The sequence below is a fragment of the Danio rerio genome, chromosome 18 (genome assembly GCF_052040795.2).
Source record: "Danio rerio strain M-AB ecotype USA chromosome 18, GRCz13ab, whole genome shotgun sequence".
Taxonomy (NCBI): Eukaryota; Metazoa; Chordata; class Actinopteri; order Cypriniformes; family Danionidae; genus Danio; species Danio rerio.
Window position 1 is genome coordinate 32,689,364 of NC_141038.1, and position 23,137 is coordinate 32,712,500.

The 23,137-nt window shown below is 36.5% G+C and overlaps 1 protein-coding gene and 2 long non-coding RNA genes across 4 annotated transcripts in view; 1 reads left to right on the forward strand and 2 right to left on the reverse strand.

The window, feature by feature from the left end:
- The window catches only part of LOC137488296 (uncharacterized), a 724,224-nt gene that overhangs the window by 205,096 nt on the left and 495,991 nt on the right, over window positions 1-23,137 (reverse strand). The window lies entirely within an intron of this gene.
- LOC147832859 (uncharacterized) overlaps window positions 4,358-23,137 on the reverse strand; it is a 30,691-nt gene continuing 11,911 nt past the window's right edge. The window contains exons 2-3 of the long non-coding RNA XR_015515079.1: window positions 5,756-7,196; window positions 4,358-5,524 (exon numbers count right to left, since the gene is read on the reverse strand). This is a non-coding gene — a long non-coding RNA (uncharacterized LOC147832859). The remainder of the gene's footprint in view (window positions 5,525-5,755; window positions 7,197-23,137) is intronic.
- The window catches only part of cd151l (CD151 antigen, like), a 17,965-nt gene continuing 7,375 nt past the window's right edge, over window positions 12,548-23,137 (forward strand). Inside the window, exons 1-7 of one of the 2 annotated variants that reach the window (XM_087291830.1) lie at window positions 12,548-12,760; window positions 13,019-13,089; window positions 13,767-13,850; window positions 15,148-15,339; window positions 19,970-20,044; window positions 20,124-20,228; window positions 20,310-20,471. In XM_087291830.1, the coding sequence (XP_087147956.1) occupies window positions 13,767-13,850; window positions 15,148-15,339; window positions 19,970-20,044; window positions 20,124-20,228; window positions 20,310-20,471 (618 nt within the window). In that variant the 5' untranslated portion in view covers window positions 12,548-12,760; window positions 13,019-13,089. 2 annotated transcript variants of the gene reach the window in all.

Sequence of the window (23,137 nt, forward strand, 5' to 3'; positions counted from 1 at the left end):
TTTGAGATTTTTGGGGCCTTTGGTCCCGTCTTGCAACAGACTATCATGGAAGTCAGGCAATGGCTGCAGACCTGTTTTTGTTTGGGCCGTGTTACCATGGGACATGACGAGTGCAATATTCATAGGCAATTTTGTATCACAGTTCATTTTTAATAGTTCACTTAAACACTATATAACAAATTAAACATATATCTCTTACCAAAATCATATTAGTAGGTAGGTCATCGACAACTGCAACATTCAGTAAATAGAATTGGTCTTGTACCCCCACATTCACTTCAATTTGTGGATACTGTTTTACATCACCATGAACGCATTGTACATTGACCATATGGCAAGCCGTTTTAACTTTTATTCTATAGCCCGTACTAGTATCTATTTTCTTGTTACTAGTACTTATTTTTTAGATACTAGTATCTTTTCCATTAAGTACTAGTACTTATTTATTAGATACTAGTACTTATTTATTAGTTACTAGTACTTATTAAATAGATACTAGTACCTATTAAATAGATACTAGTAGTTATTTATTAGTACTAGTATTTATTTATTAGACACTAGTATCTTTTGTAACTATTACTAGTAACAATCCCTTTTTTACTAGTCAGTTCTGTTTTTTTACTCGTCTTATGTTAAGACTAGTACAAACGGAAGAGTAGAGTTCAATTAAACATTTTACTAGTAAAATAAAAATAGTTACTAAAAACATTTCAAATGAGCACTAGTATTTAATAAATGTGTACTAGTATCTTTTAAAGAAGTTATAGTATCTATTTAATAAGTACTAGTATCTATTTAATAAGTTATAGTATCTATTTAAAGGGCCATGACACCCCCCACTTTCGGTTAAAGTCTACTTCAGAATTTTTTCAAAAGATGCATGATTAATGGGCGTGAAGCTCCGCGAGCATCGGGCAGGAGTGGGCGTAGCCAGCAGGGGAGAACGTGAGCGAACGAAGCTAGCTCACAAAATGAGACAAACCGTGAGGAGACGCATGAGTTTATAGTTTACAAAGTTAAATTGCAAAGAAATGAACAGTGATTTAATGCCCTGCTACATTTGTTATTCGGAATTTCATATACAGACAACCACAATTTATATCATTATAAAGATAAGTGTGTTCATGTAAACCCTATAAATGAGGACTTCTCCCTCAATCCCCGTATCCAGCAGACTCAGTGCAGCAGTTCTTCTGACCTGTCTATTTTAACCATTAGCCCTGCTGGTAATCTGGAGGATTTAGGCAAACACAGCAGCACGGAGATGTGTCTGAATGTGAACGAACTCCTGATAAAAGACAGCGTCCGCCATTCTCTAATTCTCGTGCTGCTCTCCCAACAAAAATGCTAGCAGCACACACACAGCTTTGCTGTATGATCGGCCCTGACAAGATTGTGGGGAAAAACAAGCATCAAACCCTGTGGATCATGGAAACAAACGCATATGAGCCTTCATGAACGGCTAAATACTGTGTGCCCGTGCCGTGGGTCCGTGACGTGTCTCACAGCTCGGGCTTGACTCTGGCAGGTCAGGCAGGTCTCATGAATAATTAAGCAGCCGGCTCTTCTCATAGGATAAGAAAACTCCACTATGAATAATAATGAGAAACCGACGCGTCATCGTTGCACTTGCAGTTCTGCGCTACGTCGCCGATTTTGATCCCTCCCCAAAAATCATTTTAAACCCGGAAGCTGAAATTAGCTGACAAAAGCTCAAAATTATCCAGTTTTCCCCACAATTAAAGCTGACAGGTGCTAACATTGTCTTAACTGATGCTCAACACAAATCTGTTAATATAAAAAAAAGTTCTCCAGGGTGTCCTGAACCTTTAATAAGTACTAGTATCTATTTAATAAGTACTAGTATCTATTTAATAAGTACTAGTATCTAATGAATAAGTACTAGTATCTATTTAATAGATACTAGTACCTGATGAATAAGGACTAGTATCTCAATTCAATTCAATTCAGCTTTATTTGTAAAGCGCTTTTACAATGTAGATTGTGTCAAAGCAGCTTCACATAAATGGTCATAGTAACTGGAACAGTGTGGTTCAGTAACTGGAACAGTGTGGTTCAGGTTTTAGTGTTTCAGTTCAGTTCAGTTTAGCTCAGTTCAGTGTGATTTAAACATTACTGAGAGTTCAAACACTGAAGAGCAAATTCATCGATGCGTAGCTCTACCAATCCTGAACCATGCGAGGCAGTGGCGACAGCGGAGAGGGAAAAAAAACTTCACCTGATGGGAGTGAAGAAAAAAAACCTTGAGAAAACCAGACTCAGTTGGGCACGACCATTTTAATTTCTCTGCTGGCCAAAAGTCTTGTGCAGAACTTCATTCGCCGTGGTTTATGCTGGAAGATGGCCTCAATGAAGACTCGTCTGTCCCTAGAGCGTCGCTGGAATCAGACACATGTTCTCCACTCCCCACGACCATCAGCGCAGCAGCAGCTCAGGATATGGCCTGGTCCCGGATATGGAATCCTTGGGATCATCTCGTCGCTGGTCTTGGATCCAATCAGTGACTCCGCCTAATCTGAGGACCTCGGGATGAGTATCCCCAGGTGAAAATAGAGAATAAAGAGAATAATTAGCGCAGCTGCTGTTCATAGTGTATATAAGCAAGATGCAGAAGCCAGTGTGGAACCCGCTAGGTGATGCATTGAGTGTATGCTTTACTAAACAGATAGGTCTTTAATCTAGTTTTGAACTGGGATAGTGTGTCTGAGCCTCGGACGTTATCAGGAAGGCTATTCCAGAGTGTAGGAGCCATGAAAGAGAAGGCTCGACCTCCTTTACTTGATTTTGCTATTCTAGGTACTACCAGAAGCCCTGAATTTTGAGATCTTAAAGAGCGAGTTGGTTCGTAGCGAGACAGAAGGTTGGTTAGATAAACAGGAGCTAAATTATTTAGAGCTTTATAGGTGAGAAGTAATATTTTAAATTCAATACGAAACTTAACAGGCAGCCAGTGTAAGGAGGATAAAATTGGGGTTATATGATCATATTTTCTAGACCTGGTCAGAACTCTGGCTGCTGCATTTTGTACTAATTGAAGTTTGTTAATAGAGGATGCTGGGCAGCCAGCAAATAGAGCATTACAGTAATCCAGTCTCGAAGTCATAAAAGCATGGACTAGCTTTTCTGCATCTGAGATGGATAGCATATTTCGTAATTTAGCGATATTTCTCAGATGAAAGAAGGCAGTTTTTGTGACATGGGATATATGGTTTTTAAAAGTTAGATTGCTGTCTAATATGACACCCAAATCTTTTATAGTAGAGCTAAAGCTAACTTTGTATCCCTCTAATTGTAAATTGAGTTGCGAGATCTGCTGTGTGCAAGATTTAGGCCCAATAAGTAATAATTCTGTTTTGTCGGAGTTTAAGAGAAGAAAATTGTTGGTCATCCAGTCTTTGATGTCTTTGATACACTCAGTTAGTTTAGAAAGTTCAGACGTCTTGTCAGGTTTAGTTGAAATATATAATTGAGTATCATCTGCATAGCAGTGAAAGCTGATCCCATGTCTTCTAATAATGTCTCCCAGAGGTAGCATGTAAATTGTAAACAGTAAAGGGCCTAAAACTGATCCTTGAGGCACCCCATACTTTACTGGGCAGATTTGTGAAGGCTGTCCATTAAGATTCACAAACTGGTAGCAGTCAGTTAAGTATGACTTAAACCATTGTAGAGCCTGTCCCTGGACACCTGTAGACTTTAAGCGATTTATGAGGATATTGTGGTCAATGGTATCAAATGCCGCACTAAGATCGAGTAAAACTAATAGCGAGACGCACCCTCGGTCAGCAGTTAAAAGTAAATCGTTGGTTATTTTCACTAAGGCGGTTTCTGTACTGTGGTGAGCCCTGAAACCTGACTGAAACACTTCAAAAATATAGTTCGTCTGCAGAAAAGAGCATAATTGAGTGGAAACAACTTTTTGTAGTATTTTAGACATAAATGGAAGATTTGAAATAGGCCTATAGTTAGCTAAGTTGTTGGTGTCTAGTTTCTTAATAATAGGCTTAATAACAGCTAGCTTGTAAGAGTTTGGAACATGGCCTAAAGATAAAGAAGAGTTGATAATGTTAAGAAGAGGTTCTCCTATAGCAGGTAACAGCTCTTTCAGTAATTTTGTTGGAATTGAGTCCAGCATACACGTAGCTGGTTTAGAGCTATTTATAATTTTTACTAACTCTTCATGTTCTATGATTTTGAAGCAGTGTAGGTTATTATTATATGATTTAATGAAATATTTACAGGATTTGGAGTATAAGCCGGTGCAGAAAGTTTGGCATCTCCTATTTTCTGTCTAAAGCCTTCTATTTTATTACTGAAAAAATTCATGAAGTCATAACTACTAATTTGCGGTGGAGTAGTTTGTTCCAAGGATGACCGATTATTTGCTAATTTAGAGATGGTGTTAAATAAAAATCTAGGATTGTTATGATTATTTTCTATCAGTTTGCGCAGGTGCTCAGTCCTGGCAGATTTTAGAGCCCTCCTATAGCTGGACATACTGTCTTTGTACGCAATTCTAAAGACCTATAAATTAGTTTTTTTCCATTTACGTTCCAGAGCGCAGGTTGCTGTTTTGAGCGCACGAGTATGACTATTATACCATGGTACAGTTTTAATCTCTCTAGCCTTTTTTAATTTGATGGGTGCCACAGTATTTAGTGTGCTAGTAAAGATGGCATCTATACTGCTGGTTACTACATCAAGATCATTTGAGTTTGCGGGTGCATTACGAAATAGAGAGAGATCAGGTAAGTTATTTATAAATTCATCTTTAGTTGACGGAACAATAGTTCTACTAGGGCGGAGTATTGGAGCGGGTTTGCTGATTTCAGGTAAACATAGCTTATATAGTAAGAGGTAGTGATCTGTAATATCATCACTTTGTGGTATGTCTACGTCAATAACCTCGATTCCATAAGACAGAATTAGATCTAATGTATGCTTTAAGCGATGGGTTGGACCCACAACGTTTTGCTTTATCCCAAGTGAGTGTATTAAATCCATAAACGCGAGCCCTAATGTATCATTAGCGTCATCTATGTGGATGTTAAAGTCACCTACAATTAGCATTTTATCAGTTTTGACTAGTAAGTCAGAAATAAAATCAGAAAATTCTTTTAGAAATTTGACATAGGGTCCTGGGGGTCTATATATGGTGATTAAAGCGAGAGATAACATAGGTTTTTGAATAGTATCTGGAAGCTGAACATTAAGCGATAATACTTCAAAGGAGCTAAACATAAGTCCGTTTCTCTGTTACGTAGTATCTAATATGTAAGTACTAGTATCTATTAGTTAGGTAGTAGTATCTCAGTAATAAGTACTAGTACCTAATGATTAACTACTAGTAGATAAAAATATGCACTAGTCACAGCTGGAATACACACTAGTCAAAACTGAATAGTTGATATCTCAATTAGAGATCCCATAGAAATGAAAGGGAAAATTTTTAATTTATTACGAGTAACAACAGAATAGTTACTAGTCACTAATAAAATAAGTACTAGTAACTAATATAAAGAACTAGTGTCTAATGAGTAAGCACTAGTATATTTTACAATGAACTAGTATCTAAAGAATAGGCACTAGTATCTAATGAATAAGCACTAGTATCTAACGAATAAGTACTAGTACTTAATGGAAAAGATACTAGTATCTAAAAAATAAGTACTAGTATCAATTAAATAGATACTAGTATCTAATAAATACATACTAGTATCTAATGAATAAGTACTAGTAACTAATATAAAGAACTAGTATCTATTTAATAAGTACTAGTATCTAATAAATAAGTACTAGTATCAATTAAATAGATACTAGTATCTAATAAATACATACTAGTATCTAATGAATAAGTACTAGTAACTAATATAAAGAACTAGTGTCTAATGAGTAAGCACTAGTATATTTTACAATGAACTAGTATCTAAAGAATAGGCACTAGTATCTAATGAATAAGCACTAGTATCTAACGAATAAGTACTAGTACTTAATGGAAAAGATACTAGTATCTAAAAAATAAGTACTAGTAACAAGAAAATAGATACTAGTACGGGCTATAGAATAAATGTTAAAACAGCTTGCCATATTGACCATAGTTGTATAAGGCATATGTGTGACATGACTGCTTTATCAATGGCATTGAGCTACCAGTGTCCAACATGGCATTTACACTACGTCCATTCACAGAAGCTTTCACATAATGCACTTTGTGAGCATTAATATTGTCACTGTCCCCTTTCCTTGAAACATAACAAAATCCAGTTAGTTTAGCTTTTTGCAAAGGACACACAAGAGATTTGTGCCCTGCCTGCTGGCAGTGAAAGCACACCAATACCTTCTCAGTGTCAGTGTTCTGTGCTGGAACATGTTCATAGTTCTGATTAAGTTCAGTTCGGTTACCAACAAAGTTTTTAACAGTAACTTTAAGTGGTTAAGTGGTTGAGCGTTAATATATTGCTGTGCCAGGTTTGCAGCCTTAAATCCTGTTTTTGGCTCGTGTTCCTTTACCCACATCCGCACTTCATGTGGTAGGACCCAGAGTAACTGCTCCAAGACAATCGTCTCACCAATTTCCTCTTTGGAATGAATGTCAGGTGTCACCCAACGCCGGTTAAGGTTTCGCAGCCGATGATAAGTTTCAGTAAGCGACAATCCTGCTGGAGTAGACATAGCCCGGAACCGCTGACGGTGGGTTTCAGGTGAGATGTTGAACTTTACTAATAACGCCTCCCTCAGGTCCTCATATATCTCAGCTTGATCCTCGTCCATGGATAAGTACGTCTCAAGTGCCTGCCCAGTCAACAGTGGCACCAAGCAGTAGCTCCACTCCTCCTCTGGCCACCTCCAGGTTTTGGCTAATCGTTAGAACCGGTGGAAGAAGTTCTCTATGTCCTCCCCCGGCTGGAAGATTGGTAACTTTGGCTCTGTTTGCATTATTGGCTGGCTGCCATACCACAGGTCAGTAGGCGAGTCTCTGTCTCTCTGGAAAGATAGGTGTCGTTGCACTGTTGGCGTTGGCAACCCCAATCACGGACTCTTTGCATTACTCAACCCCTCATCTGGCCGAACCGCTTGCAGAATTGACTCTTTGAAGCTTTGTAGCTCCGTTAGGTAACGCTGCTCCTGCCGTGCTTGTGATTTTGAGGCTGCCTTTTAAAAGTGAAGCCCCGTCCCTTTAACATAAACCAACATGCACTAATTAAAAGGTAAGTATAAACATTTGTACATGTTCTCAAGTTTAGTATTTAAAACACATTAAACCCCAGACAGTCACAATTAATCAAGGCAAACTAAAATAGATCAACATATTAAGATATAAACATGAACATACTGTATAGACAAATAAAGATAAGTATAAACACAAAGTAAACTATTTCTAAATGCACCTGCAAAGCCTTTAGAGATTGTGCAGTTTTATTAAACTTCTTGACATCTCCATAGACCTGGACTAGGCTGTATCCTGAGCAGATGCTGTGGTGGTCATGGAGGAGTGGAGAGCATGAGACTGATTCCTGAAAGACCCAGTGACCGATCTCGTGGGCCAGTCTAAACCCCCACCCGGTGACCTACACACACTTGCAGCCTCTCCACGATTGGCATTCAGCATTCATTAACCCCAAGTGCCCAGACTGCAGCTCTCCACAAGAAGTGGAGAAATGGCCATGCCTAACTGATCCTGGTATCTTTCAAGAATTTTTTCCCCTCACTTTCGTCAATTGGTATAGTTTTGTTCCTCTCCACTGTCACCACTGGCTTGCCTGGTTTGGGACTTGTGGAGCTGCACATTGATGGATTTGCTCTTCAGTGTTTGGACTTTCAGCTGTAAAAACTAAACCACTCTAAACTGAACTAAATTAAACTCTGAAAAATGGACTCACAGTTTCAATTTCAATTTACTAGAACGTCCATGCTTAGCTGCTTTGACACAATCTGCATTGTAAAAGTGCTATAGAAATAAAGATGGATTGAGAAATGTCTTTCCTACTGAAGTGTGAAATTGTCTGTCAATTATAAACTTTTTATCTAAGGTGGTGATTAGTTTTTTGGTTAACAGATGACCAGACGGAGATCTTGGTGAAGCTTTTATTATCTTGAATTTATGGTTGTTTGTTCTGAGTTGAGAATTTTAGGGAAATATGCAAAAATGTCATTGGGATCTTGTAAGGAAGATACCTCGTTGCACTGTGTGAGTCTTGAGCTTTGGCATCAAAATATATTGGCTGCAACCACCTCTGACTCTTCATCTTTGGGTAATTGATGTACTGAATTGGGTTTTTTGATACTGTAATTGGTTTGTTAAGTGAGCAACATATCTGAGTAGGGGCATGTGCGCATGAGACGTACCTGAAGAGTGGTGGGGGTGAGTTGCACGCAACGTACCTGAAGAGCATTGGGGGTGAGTTGCGCGCGGGTCTCCCGCAACTTCCGGGAGACTTAGGATGTCTGCATGAAGCCCTTTTAATTTCTGTTTAATCACTGATTTAGCAAGTATTGTATGGAATTGTAGTACGAGTAAGCAGTAGGCAAGTGGATTAATTGGATATTAGTAAACCCTGCATCTGCATCCTCTTACTAACATCAGAATGTTGAGATCCTGTCTGTGAGAATGTATGCAAAGCCCAGATAACTCTCTGTGGCATTGGGTCCTTAATGAACACATAACTAAAGAGTATGGGAACAGATATAAATCAAAAACTCTAAATTGAGTCATAAACTATGCATGTGATCCGTTCTTACAATTAGAAATACATTATAAATTTGACAGTCACTTCGGAGTAAATTCGGAGCTGAAAACAAATATAAATGAATTCTAATAAAAAAGAAAATCCTTTTTAGTGCTTCATGCTGGTGGCTAAATGTGATCTGCTCAGTATTCTTGTTACAGAACAGTTTTAACTTTTTTGATGAATGTTTACTTTTATTATTCACTGTTAAAATGACTAACAGTCCTGATTATTTGTGTGATTTTAAGTTTTTATATTATGTAAATGTATTTTGTAATGTTAGTTCAGATTTATTTCCACCAAAAACACAGTGCACAGTGACTTTAATTCATTGTCAATGGTGCAAAATAGACTCAAAATAGACCAACATTTGCTTATTTTATGGACAGAATGTAAATTAGTGATTGAAGTCATGGAAGAAATCTGTAATCTAAAAGGAAAGCATTGTAGACTAAATGATCCCTTTGCTGTAGTTCCTAAATTTTTTTTAAAGATGATTGTTTCATGCTGGCTGTACTAAAATTTTATCAACACATTGCATATATTACTTATGGATTATTTTAATCATACAATACACTTAGGGCTCTATTTTGACGGTCCATGCACAAAACAGAAAGCGCAGGGCACAAACAATTTCAGGGCATGTCAGAATCCATATTTGCTAATTTAAGGACGGGAAAATCCGCTCATCTTCCATTCCCTTTAAGAGCCAGCTGCGTCGCGCCATAAGTGCATTTGCTATTTACAGTATGTAAAGTAAGTGGAAGTGGAAAAACTGAGCATTTCACAAGCAAACAGTTAACAGTTTGTTTTTTTTTACAGAAAACAGTTAAACAGAGCATCTACCGGCGCAAGAATGAGAGATAATTGATCTACTTTCACTTTCGCTCTTGGATAGGGAATACTTTACGCACAGACATCAATTAGCCTATAAATAATTAATTTTGTTTGTTAAGCGCAAATATTTGTTTCAAAACTATTTCTAAGTTCAGTTCTAGTTTCCAGCAAACGAATAAATGAACAATAATAATGAAGTGTGTTCAAAAACCTGAGTTATATCCTAAAACACATGCTGTGCCCCATATGGTCTTAAACCTCCAGGTGGGCAAATCTAAGCTTGTTTTTAATAAAACAAATGTAAATATGGATATAATAAATAATACTGCTAATAATAATAACATTATACAAAAGCAAATTGTTATGAATGAACTGAAAAAGCCTCCCAAGATGAAGAAGGCATAAAAGCAGTGTTTTTTTTATATTTATGTAGAATCGAAAATAATGTTTTGTAATATTTTAATCCTTTATATTTATATCGTATATATATTCCTATTATATCCTATAAATAGGCCTATCCTTAATATTTTAAGTGTTTCATATGTAAAGATATTTGCTTATTGCTCTACATCTTGTGTGTAGGCTATTATGCAGTGTGTAAGCGAGGCGCAACTCTGCTCTGAAGTTTTGACCGGGTTTGTTTTGGTCTAATGAAAAATCTATTATAGTTTCTTAAAATAGCAACGTGCCAGCAGTGCGCCTCAGAACGCCTTCCTTTTTAGACCAGAACGCCTATGGGCGCACATATAAGCGCAAATGTATTTGCTATTTAAAGAGCGTGGCGCAACGCCTCAAAACGACTCTTGCGCCAAGCTAAAAAGAGCAAACAAGTATTGTGCCACGCCTTGCGCGACATTGCGCTGGGTGTATGATAATGTGATGAGCAGGGCTGGACTGTGACAAAAAAAATAAATAAATCGGTCCTGGCATTTTGGGACAGAGCCCACTACAATCAATAAGAATGCTACCCATCTGTGCTAAGTGTTTTATGGGCCAATCAAATTATAAGAAGATGATCAGCTTGGCCCAAAAAGTATGTCATCAACGTTTAACGCCTCGTGACTAAATAAAGGGCGTCAATGTGATCGTGCACACAACGTGCAAAATGGCAGGCGCAAAAGCGTAAATTAAAAAAAATTGGGTTTGGGTTTGAATCTGGAAAAACATTTCGTAAAAAGCTGACGATAAACGCAAACGAAAAGCGTCCCGGTGTGTATGAGCCTTAAGAGAGAATCAAAAAAGAACAATAAAACAACAATGCTCATTTCTTTTTGTTTTATACTTATTTTTAGTTATTTAATTGTTTAATTTTTTTGGTGAAACACACACACACACATATATATATATATATATGTTGCTTTCATGTTGGTGTTATAGCACCACCTATAGCACCTTCTAGTTTGGATGAATCTTACTGATCATCTTACCAAGTTTTGAGTCTCTAGGCCTTAGAATTTGGTCTGCTCAATCTGTTTTATGGCAGAAGAAAAAAAAAATAATAAAAATACAAGATGTTTGAACCCCTAAATATAAAGCTATTTTACTGGCATCTATTTTGAACCACCTTACATGTTTCGTTCTAAAGTTTTTCAGAGTCAACTTTGAATCAAATAAGACTCTTAAAAATTAAAAGTGGATTATCTCACTCACTTTCCCTGATTATGAGGGGTCACCATAGTGGATTGAACTGCCAATTACTTTGTCCATTGTTTTTATGTGACTTATACCCTTCCAGCTGCAGTGGTTCATCTTCTGCCATGTAAAAACGAATTTTAATTCATCTCTTATACTAGAACCGTTAAACCTATAAGCTAGATCATTTTTAGTCATTCTTTTTGTCTTTTTAACCCCCTTATCAAATGTATCAGGGCCATCATGCTACAGAAACGTCTCTGGACAAAAAAAAAAACCTTAATAAATATTATAAGTAGTTGTCCCCTCCAATTGTTAAACAAAATGTATTATTTTAAAATAAAAATCACTCTTTTGACATAACTACTTTCTTCTTCCTGTTTCCTGTAGATCTTCAGAGGAAATACCATTATTAATCCACTGTTATCAGAAATTTATCATTTTATCTCATTGTGTGAAGCATTAAGTTAGCGACCCTGGTGTGATCACCTTGTAGAAAAATTATAAAACCCTAGAATATATCTACTAATTGTTGTCAAAATCTGATGGATTAATCTACTAAATTTAGTGTGTGAGTATACGGTGATTGTCATGCTGTTCGATACCTTGCAGCAAGCATTTTGTCATTTTTTCCCCATTAAATTGTCACTGGTGTTACTTTTCTAATGGGTAGCACCATTGAAGATATTGTGTTTCTAATGGGTGATTCGTTTGTGTCACTGTCATTATTTCCCTGTCACACTAAACAGTGTGTTGCATAATAATATTAAGATAATCATTTTACATCCATTGATTTCTGCTGCACTCAGTATTTATGATTTCAAGGATGGCATCATCCTTTGACTATAGATGTTTTTTTAAATATTACAATTTTTATAGCAAATGTACAGTAAGTTGCAAAACAACACACGAAATCTGATTAAAAAGAATAAAAAATAAGTCCATTACTTGTAGAATTTTCATTAATTTAAATTCTGTAATTCTGACTACATGTTATTAAAAATGGTATGTGATTTATAAATAAATGTTTAAAAAATATTCAAAAAAATATCTTAGTTATGTGTATTCATGAAATCCCAATATGGTCTAAGTTTTAAATGTTAAAATAAGAAATTGATTTTTATACATTTGCTATACAAAAAGTGCACGTTTACAATAGGTAGCTGAACTTATTTGCATAAAGAACAAGTTAAAATAGCATCATTACTGCGCGTGCGTTTACCTCGTTGTAAAAGTGGTAGCAACGTAAATAAAATGGTTACGACGTCCACTACACGTCATCGCGCTAGAGGTTTGGTAGTTCAGGACCTGTCTCTGGGAATTTTTTCTCTAGGATCTGGCAACCCTTGCCTGCTTTGTCGGGGTGGAGCTGAGCACGTTTGAACTGATTTTTTTCTGAGCTTTTTTGTTTCTCATGTAGTTTTTACAGGGACGAAGTCAATTAATTAAGTGTAAAAACCTTTCATCGAATGAAGGCAGATCCATTTTTAACCCTTTTCTGTGTTTCGGTTTCCCTGAGTGATATCGTCTGGTAACGTAAAAGGGTAAGATCTAGACTCCAAATTAAAAATACTTGTGGGTGTTTGTTTTACCTGTTTATCAGTTCTGAAACTATTAATAAAGCTGTGGGGCAATATAGGCGATTTTTTAATGTATTCACGTGTAAAGTTGTATGTAAAGTTACCTGTTTACCTTTCCCATTTGGATCTGGCAATAGTTATAATCAAGTTAACAATTACAATTAGAACAGCGCAGAAGTTTATTTCTAGATGAGCGATTGGAATTCCTTTCTTTTGCCACAGTAACGTTAGGCTACATATACGAAATAAAAGGACCTGAGAAGACCCAAATACAGTGGCGGAGTTAATACAAGGTCAGGAGAAAATTCTAAATGAATTTATACAGGCTACAATAGGTGCTGGAACAGTTTCTGATGCTATATTCGGAAGCTTTTTCATTATTTTTGAGATTTGTATGCAGATCAAACTCTCTCTGGTTTGTGCTGTTACTATCTCGTTGAGTGTTCATTTTTAACATGTTCAGACAAGTGATGCTGTGCGCCACACATTACTCAGTCAGCATACTGTGTTAAGCAAATGAATAAAATGTACCTTGTAATTTGACAAAGTACCTCTGAATTTTGACGTTTCAGATACGTAGTAGCTTTTTTTTTTATTTGTTTTACATTGACTACCATGGCCAACCCAGACTGTTGTATTTGTAAATGTTGTTTACATTCGTTCTGTTCTGGGAATGTCTGTTTAATTAGCAGATAAACACAAAAAGATGTAGACACATTCATCACATATCCGTCAAAGTATCTGTTTAACTAAAAAACAAAAGGAATAACTTTGAATAGAAACTCACTCCTTATTACATAATGCATTATTTTATTGCAATTTTGTTGTTAAAAAAAAAAAAAAAATATATATATATATATATATATATATATATATATATATATATATATATATATATATATATATGTGTGTTCTAAATGGTATGTTTGAATGGTGTTGTCTCTCTCTCTCTCTCTCTCTCTCTCTCTAGATGGGGGCAAATGAAGAGAAGAAGGAAAAATGTGGGACCATCTGCCTGAAATATCTCCTTTTCACATTCAATTTTCTGTTTTGGGTTGGTATCTCTTAAGTCCAAAAATGATTGAAAAAAGTGTATGCCTGAGCTTCTATATTAATAATAATATTAGCATATATTCTGTACAGTTTACGTTTGAAAGATTTCAGTTTGAAATAATAATGTGTGTGGAAAATCACACTTTCTCTTTCAGGACTGTACCATGTTTAGAGTCTTAAAATATGTCTAATAATATCCGTGCATGGCGCTTGTCCTTTGAGAAAAGCAATGACATGATAAGAGAAGAGGTTCTCAATGTAATGTCATCAAGTTATTACTGATGACTGATTTTAAACTAGGGATGGCTGACATAAAACTGCTATTACGCACTGAAATAACTGCACTGAAGCACAATCCGAAATACCGATGTCACGTAACTAAGGTGACTCAAAACACCCAGGTCACATGACTAAAGCGATGCAAAGCATGTACAAATACTTTGAAATTATGACTTGATGTATTTTATTAATGTTACTTTTTATAAGCAAAATAAGACATATTTATTCACAAAATTTCAACTTCTGTAGCTGAATCTCCCTGTATTCAAACCCATTATCTGTGTATGCCATTTAGGAACTCTCACCACTTTACTAAAGTACTTGAAACCTAAACTATAACGTGGTGTTTATTACCTCAATTTGCTTAACTGTTTCTTTGCTAAAGCTGTTCCAAAACACTACATACAAAATTACCTCTAGATGTCACTGTAGAGTCGTTTTGAAACTTTAACACGTTTGTTTAGATGTTTCATAAAGCCTCACTTTGCCCACAACTATTTTAAACATGTCAATAAATTTCTCATGTATTTGTTGACAAACTAGCGATCTTTGCTCCTAAAGAACTAGACCTTTCTTGGATACTGCTTTTGTACCAAATCATAATTACAATCACCTGTTGACATCACCAATATTTAACCAATTAACCTGATTACTAGCCCTAAATCGCTTCTGTTCCAACTTTTTGTTATGTGTTGCGGATCTGAATGACAGGAAAGGATGTATATTCACAAATGAAAAATAAAGTTTAAAACGGAGATCTGCGTGGGACTAAATTTTTAATCCCGCCTCCCACCTAGGGTTCGGTTTTAGTCCGAACTCGACCACTCCCGCTTATTTAGCATTTGTTTTCCCGCTGTCCGACAATCCAAACAATACGTTTTTTGTGTATGTATTATCTGCAATGAATTTTTTTTTTTTTTTTGCACTTTCCATACGTCCAAAAGTTTTTTTGATTTGGGGTTATACTTGAAGCTTGATAATTTAATTTTGTATTTATTTGTTTATTTATTTATTTCCAGCTTGCAGGAGTTGCAGTGATGGCTGTGGGCATCTGGACAGTAATTGAAAAGAGCGACTACATTAGTCTGCTGTCCTCAAAGATTTATGCTGTCTCTGCTTATATACTCATCATGGCAGGGGTGATTGTCATGATTACTGGAGTTTTAGGCTGCTGTGCCACCTTCAAGGAACAAAGACGCCTACTGAGAGTGGTGAGAGACATTAGTAATTGTTTACTTTTTCTGGATCACTGTTAAGGGTTGTGTTTCTATTTTTTCTGTTTTCTTTTTTTTTTTTGCATTCTACATTTATCAACCCCATTTAAACTCAGTAAAAATTAAGGAATAAATAACTTTCAACGTGCAACGCTTAAGCATTTGTTTAAAAAGAGCAACATATATCATGCAATAAAAAAAATGCTATAAAAATAAGATATGGATGCACCAGGGTGGACTGTAGACCTAAATAATTCCCATAAAGGAGAGTAAACTCACTGAAGTTATGGACCATAACAATGTGACACGAAAGAAATTAAAATGCATAACTGCACCATTGGTTGGTTCTTGTAAAATGACACGCTGTGGAATTCTGACAAGTTAAGATGTTTTCAATTAGCTGCACTGTAGATGCACCTGGTAAAAGCAGGTTCATTGCACCACATGCATAAACGAAGGGACTGGAGTCATGAAACCATATGATTTGCCCAATCTTTTATGCTTTCTGATTTTCATGATTATTGGGTCCTACCAGGGTTCAATTGACAAAGTTTTACGGGTTCGTCCAAATTAAAAGTGCTTTCTGTGATGTTCTATTTTGTTGTACAGTATGTAGCCTATAGTTATCCAGTTTTTATACATTTTTTAAATATGAAAGAATAACAATAAATAATTTAACTTCCTTAACTTTAAGTATATAGAGAATTAGGAATATGTCATTACAGCACAACACATTCTGGATAGTTTGTCATAGACCAACATATTTGTCAGAAAATCTGGATTCCACTGATATTTTTTGGTTTATTGTATAATACATATACAGAGCTTGGACAATGAAACTGAAACACTGGCTAATTTAATGTTTGGGGTTTTATGGCTAAATATGACCAATCTTTATTGATTGTACACTCCACCAGTATGAGCAGGATGGGAAGGTTTAATTAACAGAGCAATAGCACAGTTTTGCTTGACAAAGATGTTGCTATCCAACATCAATAACCCAAAACAAATCATCAAAGAAAACAGAATCATTATCAATGTGTGCTGGCCAGGATGTCTTCTGATGATTCATTGCTGGTTCTTCTTCATTCTGATCGGTTGATCAGCATTCCACTGAGGTTATGAGTTGAAATTGTTCAGAATATAAAGATGAATATAAAGTGATTTGATGATGAAATTCTCTTTAGAGTGAGAAGGCTAAAGCCTGCCCTAAGGACTTGGGTCATATTTTGGCTGGTGACCGAGTGAATCAGGACTGAGAGTTAAAGAATGAAGAAGAGCAAAAATATAAGACAATGTGAATTGGTCATGCCTTCCTTAAATAGGGTTGCTGATGTCACAACTCAGGGGCTGAGTTGGCCAATGGGAAGTTGCCTTCTAGCTAGTTTTGTGGTTTCTTGTTCATGTCTTGTGATTTACATATGCTTGTTGGATAGTGCTCATAGAAAAAATGTTAAGATTTTATAATCTTAACGTAATCTTAAAGTACCAAAATGCAATGCATGCAGTTATTCTTTAAACCACATTAGCTGTGCATACATACCAGTGTTTCCCCTACCATTATATAAGGAAGCGCCCTGCCCTTCCAATGGCTGTAGTCACCACCCTTGAAGTCACATTAATTGTATTATCTATATAGCGCTAGATCACAACTTAAAAAAAAACAAAAAACTAAATAGCCGTATGTAATATCTTATTTACACAACAGCGTGTCATTTCTATTCTGCTCTTGCATCACTGCAGCTAAATATATACAGATGCAGGCATCCCAAGTCTCTTGAAAGTTCCGGGATCCTCCGGCTAATGCATAGAGACACTTGGATGCTCGCAAACAAAATGCTAATCTCCCGGAAATTGCGCATCCCCCGCCCAGTCCTCAAATTCATCCCACATCCCTCCCCGCTCGTCGCCCACATCCCATGCTGTGATCCAAGCGGAGCTATCTCTATCTATTGTCTAGTTATGACCTCTTCCGGAAGCTCTGTGTGTCTTTTGCAAATTTATACCAACTCTGTAATCCCCCAAAATGAATTAAAATACCTGGAAATCATGGTGACGAGAGTGAATGAGCAAGTGAACAGATCACTAGAGGCACAGTGATGATCTAAACATGAGGGGTCCACACTCGGTCCTGGAGGACCAGTGTTCTGCAGTTTACTTTCAACCCCAATCAGACACACCTGTGTTAGCTAATTAAGCTCTTACTAGGCTTTCAAGAAACATCGTTGCAGGTGTGTTTAGGCAAGTTTGAGGTAAAATCTGCTGCCCTCCATGGCCATGTTTGGACACCTCTGGTGTCTCACATTACATTTGATAGGTTGAATGGAGCAGTAAAGATATCGTGAGTGCAAATCCCTCTCTCTCTTTCAGAGTTATCTGCTGTCAATAGTTGTTGACGAGCAAATTATTTAAATAGTCTTGAATGTATTTAGGCCTTTTTACATATATATTAACTGAAAGTTGTGTTTTTGACAATGTTACAAATCCACTAAAAGTTTGCTGGAATTATTAGATAAAACTTTTTATTACATAAATATTTAATAGTATAACTTCTTGTAATCTTGTTTTATGAGACATGTTTAATAAATTTCTCAATAAATGGGCCAGGCATTTCTGACTTTCCATACCAAGAGGCTCAAGAAATGTTCTTCCAGAAGCCCATAAAGATACATTGCAGTAACAAAAGCTGCACAGTTTCTTAATAAAATAGATATAAAATAAATGTTAATTTAAAATTTACAAACGGTTGTACAGTTCAAATAGTTGCTCAGTTATTTACTGCTGTCATTATAAGACCATGACTCCTTGTGTCAGTGTGAGTCTGAAAGGCCACGCTGAGTTGGGCCACGTCACGCCGCAGCCTCAATCCTCCATTTTGTTTGAGTGCAAGTTGTTAAGCAACACTTCTAAGGGTTTTAATACCAAGAAGATTGATATACCATCAGTAAATCATCAATCAACTCTATTTAGCACAGAGATAGTATTCTACCTAGGTCACAAAGAATATGAAAATACACAAGCACACAAAAACATCACACATTCTAGAATATGATTATAGATATTTTTAAAAGGTCAAATTCTGTGAGTGGTTCACATGGTAAAGGCTTTGAGGCATGTCAATCAAGATTGTTACCATTGTAACTCAAATTTGGGTGTGGGTCTTATCAGTTGGCTTCAGAGAGAGCTTCTTAAAGTTGACGTAACAATGAAATATGTATGTTTGATCTTCCTCCATCTCTTACAGCAATATTTAATACTATTCTGTTATAATGCATTATTTTGTTAAAAAGATCATCAGGTGTATGTCTAATAATGGATGGTGTGGCATCACTTTTTTAACAAGTTATTAAAATTAAGTTGTCTCAAAACCAATCAAGCTTTACATACTGTCTAAATGTGTTCCCCTTGGTCCATTTATTTACACAATAAAATATAAACTAATAGCAGTGTTTCAGTTTACAAGGCTCTGTTCACTGTAGTTCAAGCAATTTGTCAAGACTGGGCTATATTTTTCTCTTTTTTTATTATTATTTAGTATTTTATTTATATGCTTGGGATTTTTGTTTAGGTCCAGTCCCAATTTTATTTTTGTACCCCTTTCCCTTCCCCTTGGCCCTTAAAACTGAGTGTTAAGGGGAAGGGCTTCAAAATGTACCCCTAAGAATTGGGACAGCTCTACAGCACTTTCATATGTCATCAGACTCATCACAGTTTCTTGTTTCTTATGTGATCAGACGATCGCGACTGCTGTAGTTATTCCAGTTGTTTTATTTTTTGGTATTTATCTTCAGGAAATCACTGAAGGCATATACTATGTTATAATAACGACCTAATGTGGCAATAAGATTGTAACTGTACTGCGCATTTTCAAAGTGGCCATATTCATCTATGTAACGTAAACACACCAAAGCAACATTAACATTATAGCCGACACTGTAAAAAGCCCATTCACAGCCACTAGACTTTTCTGACAGGATATTCAAGTGTCAATCAAGTCCCAGAATGTTATGGGACTGCTATACAGGAGTTATTATTAGGGATTATAGATTTCTATTTTAGCAGTAACATGGTTATGAATAAATTTAAACTTATGTTTTTGTCGTAAAATTTTGTAATAACAACAAACAAAAATACTAATTTGTGGATCTCCTCACTTCCGGGTGCAACTGTGTCTGGTGTATTTTGGGAAATTTTTTTACTCTTTGGTTTCGAGTGTGGTCCTGAAAAATCTTCATTCAAAGGGGTATCTACCTCTTGCCCTTAGCCCTACTCCTTAAAGCTAAAGAGAATTGGGACACCCCTACCCCCTCAAAGGAACGAGCAAAACGAGGGGAAGGGCTAAGGGGTAGAATTGGGATTGGGCCCAAAAGTACAATGGGAGTTAAAGTAAATGTCAAATGTTTTAATCATCTCATTATGTCTATAAAAACATTCAGTTGTTTCTGTAACACTTAAAATGCAATTGAGTGCAAGATGGGATATTTATAGTACATTATGACAACATTTGTAAACGTGTCATTATTTAGTTGACTTTGAAAACGTCAAGACTATGAATGGATTATTTAAAGCAGTCAAAGTTCTAGATGTTCTTTGAAAAAAATGTTGATTTATTTCCTCCTTTTTTCAGTATTTTGTTTTACTGCTGTGTATATTTCTGCTGGAGATCCTGGCTGGAGTTTTGGCCTACATTTATTACCAACAGGTTAGTTATTTATTATGCTTTTTTTCATTCATTGGTTGCTATATGTTTGTGTTCAATTTTATGCCTGGTTAATCTTTAGCTAAATGACGAACTGAAAGAGAACCTGAGGGAGACAATGGTTCAGAAATACAATCAGTCTGAGCAGGAGCATGTAACTAAGGCTGTGGACAAGTTACAGCAGGAGGTGGGACAGCTACACTATTTTTTTTTAATTTAGTATTTACCCAAGAAGTGTTGTACTAAAGTTTGCTTGTCCTTCTGTCAGTTCAAATGTTGTGGCAGTAACAGCTCATCTGATTGGGTGGACAGTGCTTGGATCCGCTCTAGTGAAGCTGATGGTCGATTGGTTCCTGACAGTTGCTGTAAGAGTCCAGTCAGAAAGTTCTGTGGTCGGAGAGACCACCCCTCAAATATATATAAAGTAGAGGTGAGTCTCATACATCTCACTCATACACTATGTACTGTGGGGGAAATCGGGGCACCCACGGGAACACGGGGAGAACATGCAAACTCCACACAGAAATGCCAACTGGCCCAGCCAGAACTCGAACCAGTGACCTTATTGTGAGACGACAGTGATAACTACTGAGCCACTGTGCCACTTTTACATCATAAACCATAACATTGTATAACAGTCCTACTAAAAGATTCTGATAGCTGTTTATATGTATAGCTTTCACATAAATTTTGTTAAAGGGGTGGTCCACTACGATATCATATTTTAAACTTTAGTTGATGTGTAATGTAGCTGTGTTAACATGAACAACAGCTCTGTATGTAAAACGCTCAAAGATCAATGCAAAAGGAGACATTGGCTTTTACAGAGTTAGCTTAGCAAAAATACATTCTGGCTATGTGAGATCACAAAGCTTCAGATTATGTGCATTTACCTCGAGCACACAAGCGCTGTAATGTTAAAGCAGGGAATGCTAAAATGCCATTCAAAGGCTGCTATTTCTAAAGAGCTTGTTCTGTTTCTGTATTTAGGCTTTCAAAGGACATGACACAAAGACAGAAGTTTTTACAATTTCATTTGAATTATGTTCCAAAGAATTATATTTTAAAAAAAAAAGATATAGCGCTTGCATTTGATAAAGGAGATCTTCCAGAATCTCTCCCAGTTCAGTGCTATATTCAGCTAAAACTCCTCCAACAGATGATGCTGTGGATATTGAGCCACAACCTGTAAGTATTTTTAGTTGTTAAAACTGATCAACTACAGGCACAGTTTCTAGCATTAACAGTGGTTTTTTAGCGAGGATGTAAACAAGGATGTGAACAATGGAAATTGCTGTTTGGCACCGCTAAAAATTTAGCTACAAGTTCATATTCATCAGCCAAACCAGCCACAATCAGCCACAACATCAGCAGCGCGTGCAGTCTCTCTCTCTCTCTCTCTCTCTCTCTCTCTCTCTCTCTCTCTCTCTCTCTACGTGTCTCTCTATGTGGCTGCTTTCCGTGCATACTACATAATCTTTACAAAAGATATGGTAATGTTTTATATTACTTACACATGCTTATTTTGAATATACTCTATGTGAAAGACACTTGTCAGAGTTCATTTTAAAGAGCAGGCATGAGCTGTGTGCTTTTTATTTCTGTCTGATTCAGGCAGCTAACGCTGCTAACAGCTGCTCTGAGCCTGTGACTGGACTGTTTACACTGCTCAAAAGCATGACCTTGTAGGGGAGTGACGTGTAGCCGATCCGCGAATCACAGTACATTATGTTAGGACCAATCAGAGCCTCTTGAGGGCAGGCCTTTTAGAGGAACTAGGAAATATGTCGTTTTCATGTTAGCTGAGTAGCTGTATATAATCAAAGTAAGATATATAAAAAAATAACATGATTTTCTACAAGTGAAGCATGAGCACACATTACTGTGCATTTTAGAAACACAACCAAGCCTTAAAAATACACTCTGGACCACCCCTTTAATTTTGTAATAAACCATTTTGTTTTTTGTTTGTTTTTTTGACAACCTGCTACTGGGAAACACTCTCACACTCGTACACTATGGCCATTTTAGTTTATTCAATTCATTTGTAGCACATGTTTTTGTACTGTGGGGGAAACTGCAGCACCCGGAGGAAACCCACTCGAACACGGTGTTCATTAACTGATCATTAAGCAACTTTATTCTAATAAATTACAATTAATAAATGTGTTTTAGTTATAGACGTGATATGTTTTGTTATTTTACTATTTAGTTTTTTTGCAAGATCAGGGGCCTGTTTCAGAAAGGAGGTTTAGTGAAAACTCAGAGTATTTTAACCCTGAATTGAGAGAAACTCTGGGTTTTCCATTTCAAAATGGCAGGTTTGTTAAACTCAAGAAATCAGGGTAAGTCAAGCCTGTTTCTGAATGAGAGGTAACCTTAACTCAGAGTCAGTTACTGTGGTAACTTACTCTGTGAACCTAACCTGGTCCGGAGCAGGTTTTATTCTCTAAACTCTGAGTTTCTGTCGGTCTCCTCCCCTTTTTTAAAGATGAAGCGTATTTCTCGCATTAGCCTTACGTTTCCACACACCTATTTTAGAGCTCATTTTGGAGATGCCCATAAAAACGATTGATGGAAACGTCATGATTCACATAACTTTTGAAAATTCGCATAATAAAACATGTGCATTACTGAGGTTAAACTTTTATTTGATAAGATGCACATAAACTACGAAGTGCACTTAACAAATTACAGTATGAACATTAAAAAAAGTTTGTTAAATGTGTGTGAATGGACAAACCAGCAGACTGAGCACACTGTAGAACATCTTAAATGTTGTTTTAGTCATTCTAAAATGCCTTAACTGTTTCAGTATCAGTGTATATTATTAATTACCGCCGAGCATCTGGAGCGTGTCTCCTCGTCTCATGGCTTCAAACGCCCCCACGTGTTCATTGTGTGTCAATTGTCTTCTGAGGCGCAAGTACATTAATTAAATAAAAAATCATTGACGCAGCTTATTCTACCACAGTAAATTCTGTTTTTACTGTTGATATTTGGCGCAAGTTAATCAGGAAGTGACGATTGTGTTCTCTTCGACTCTTTGGATAAAAACGCTGCTTTATTTTTAGGCGTTATTCCAGTTTTGCACAA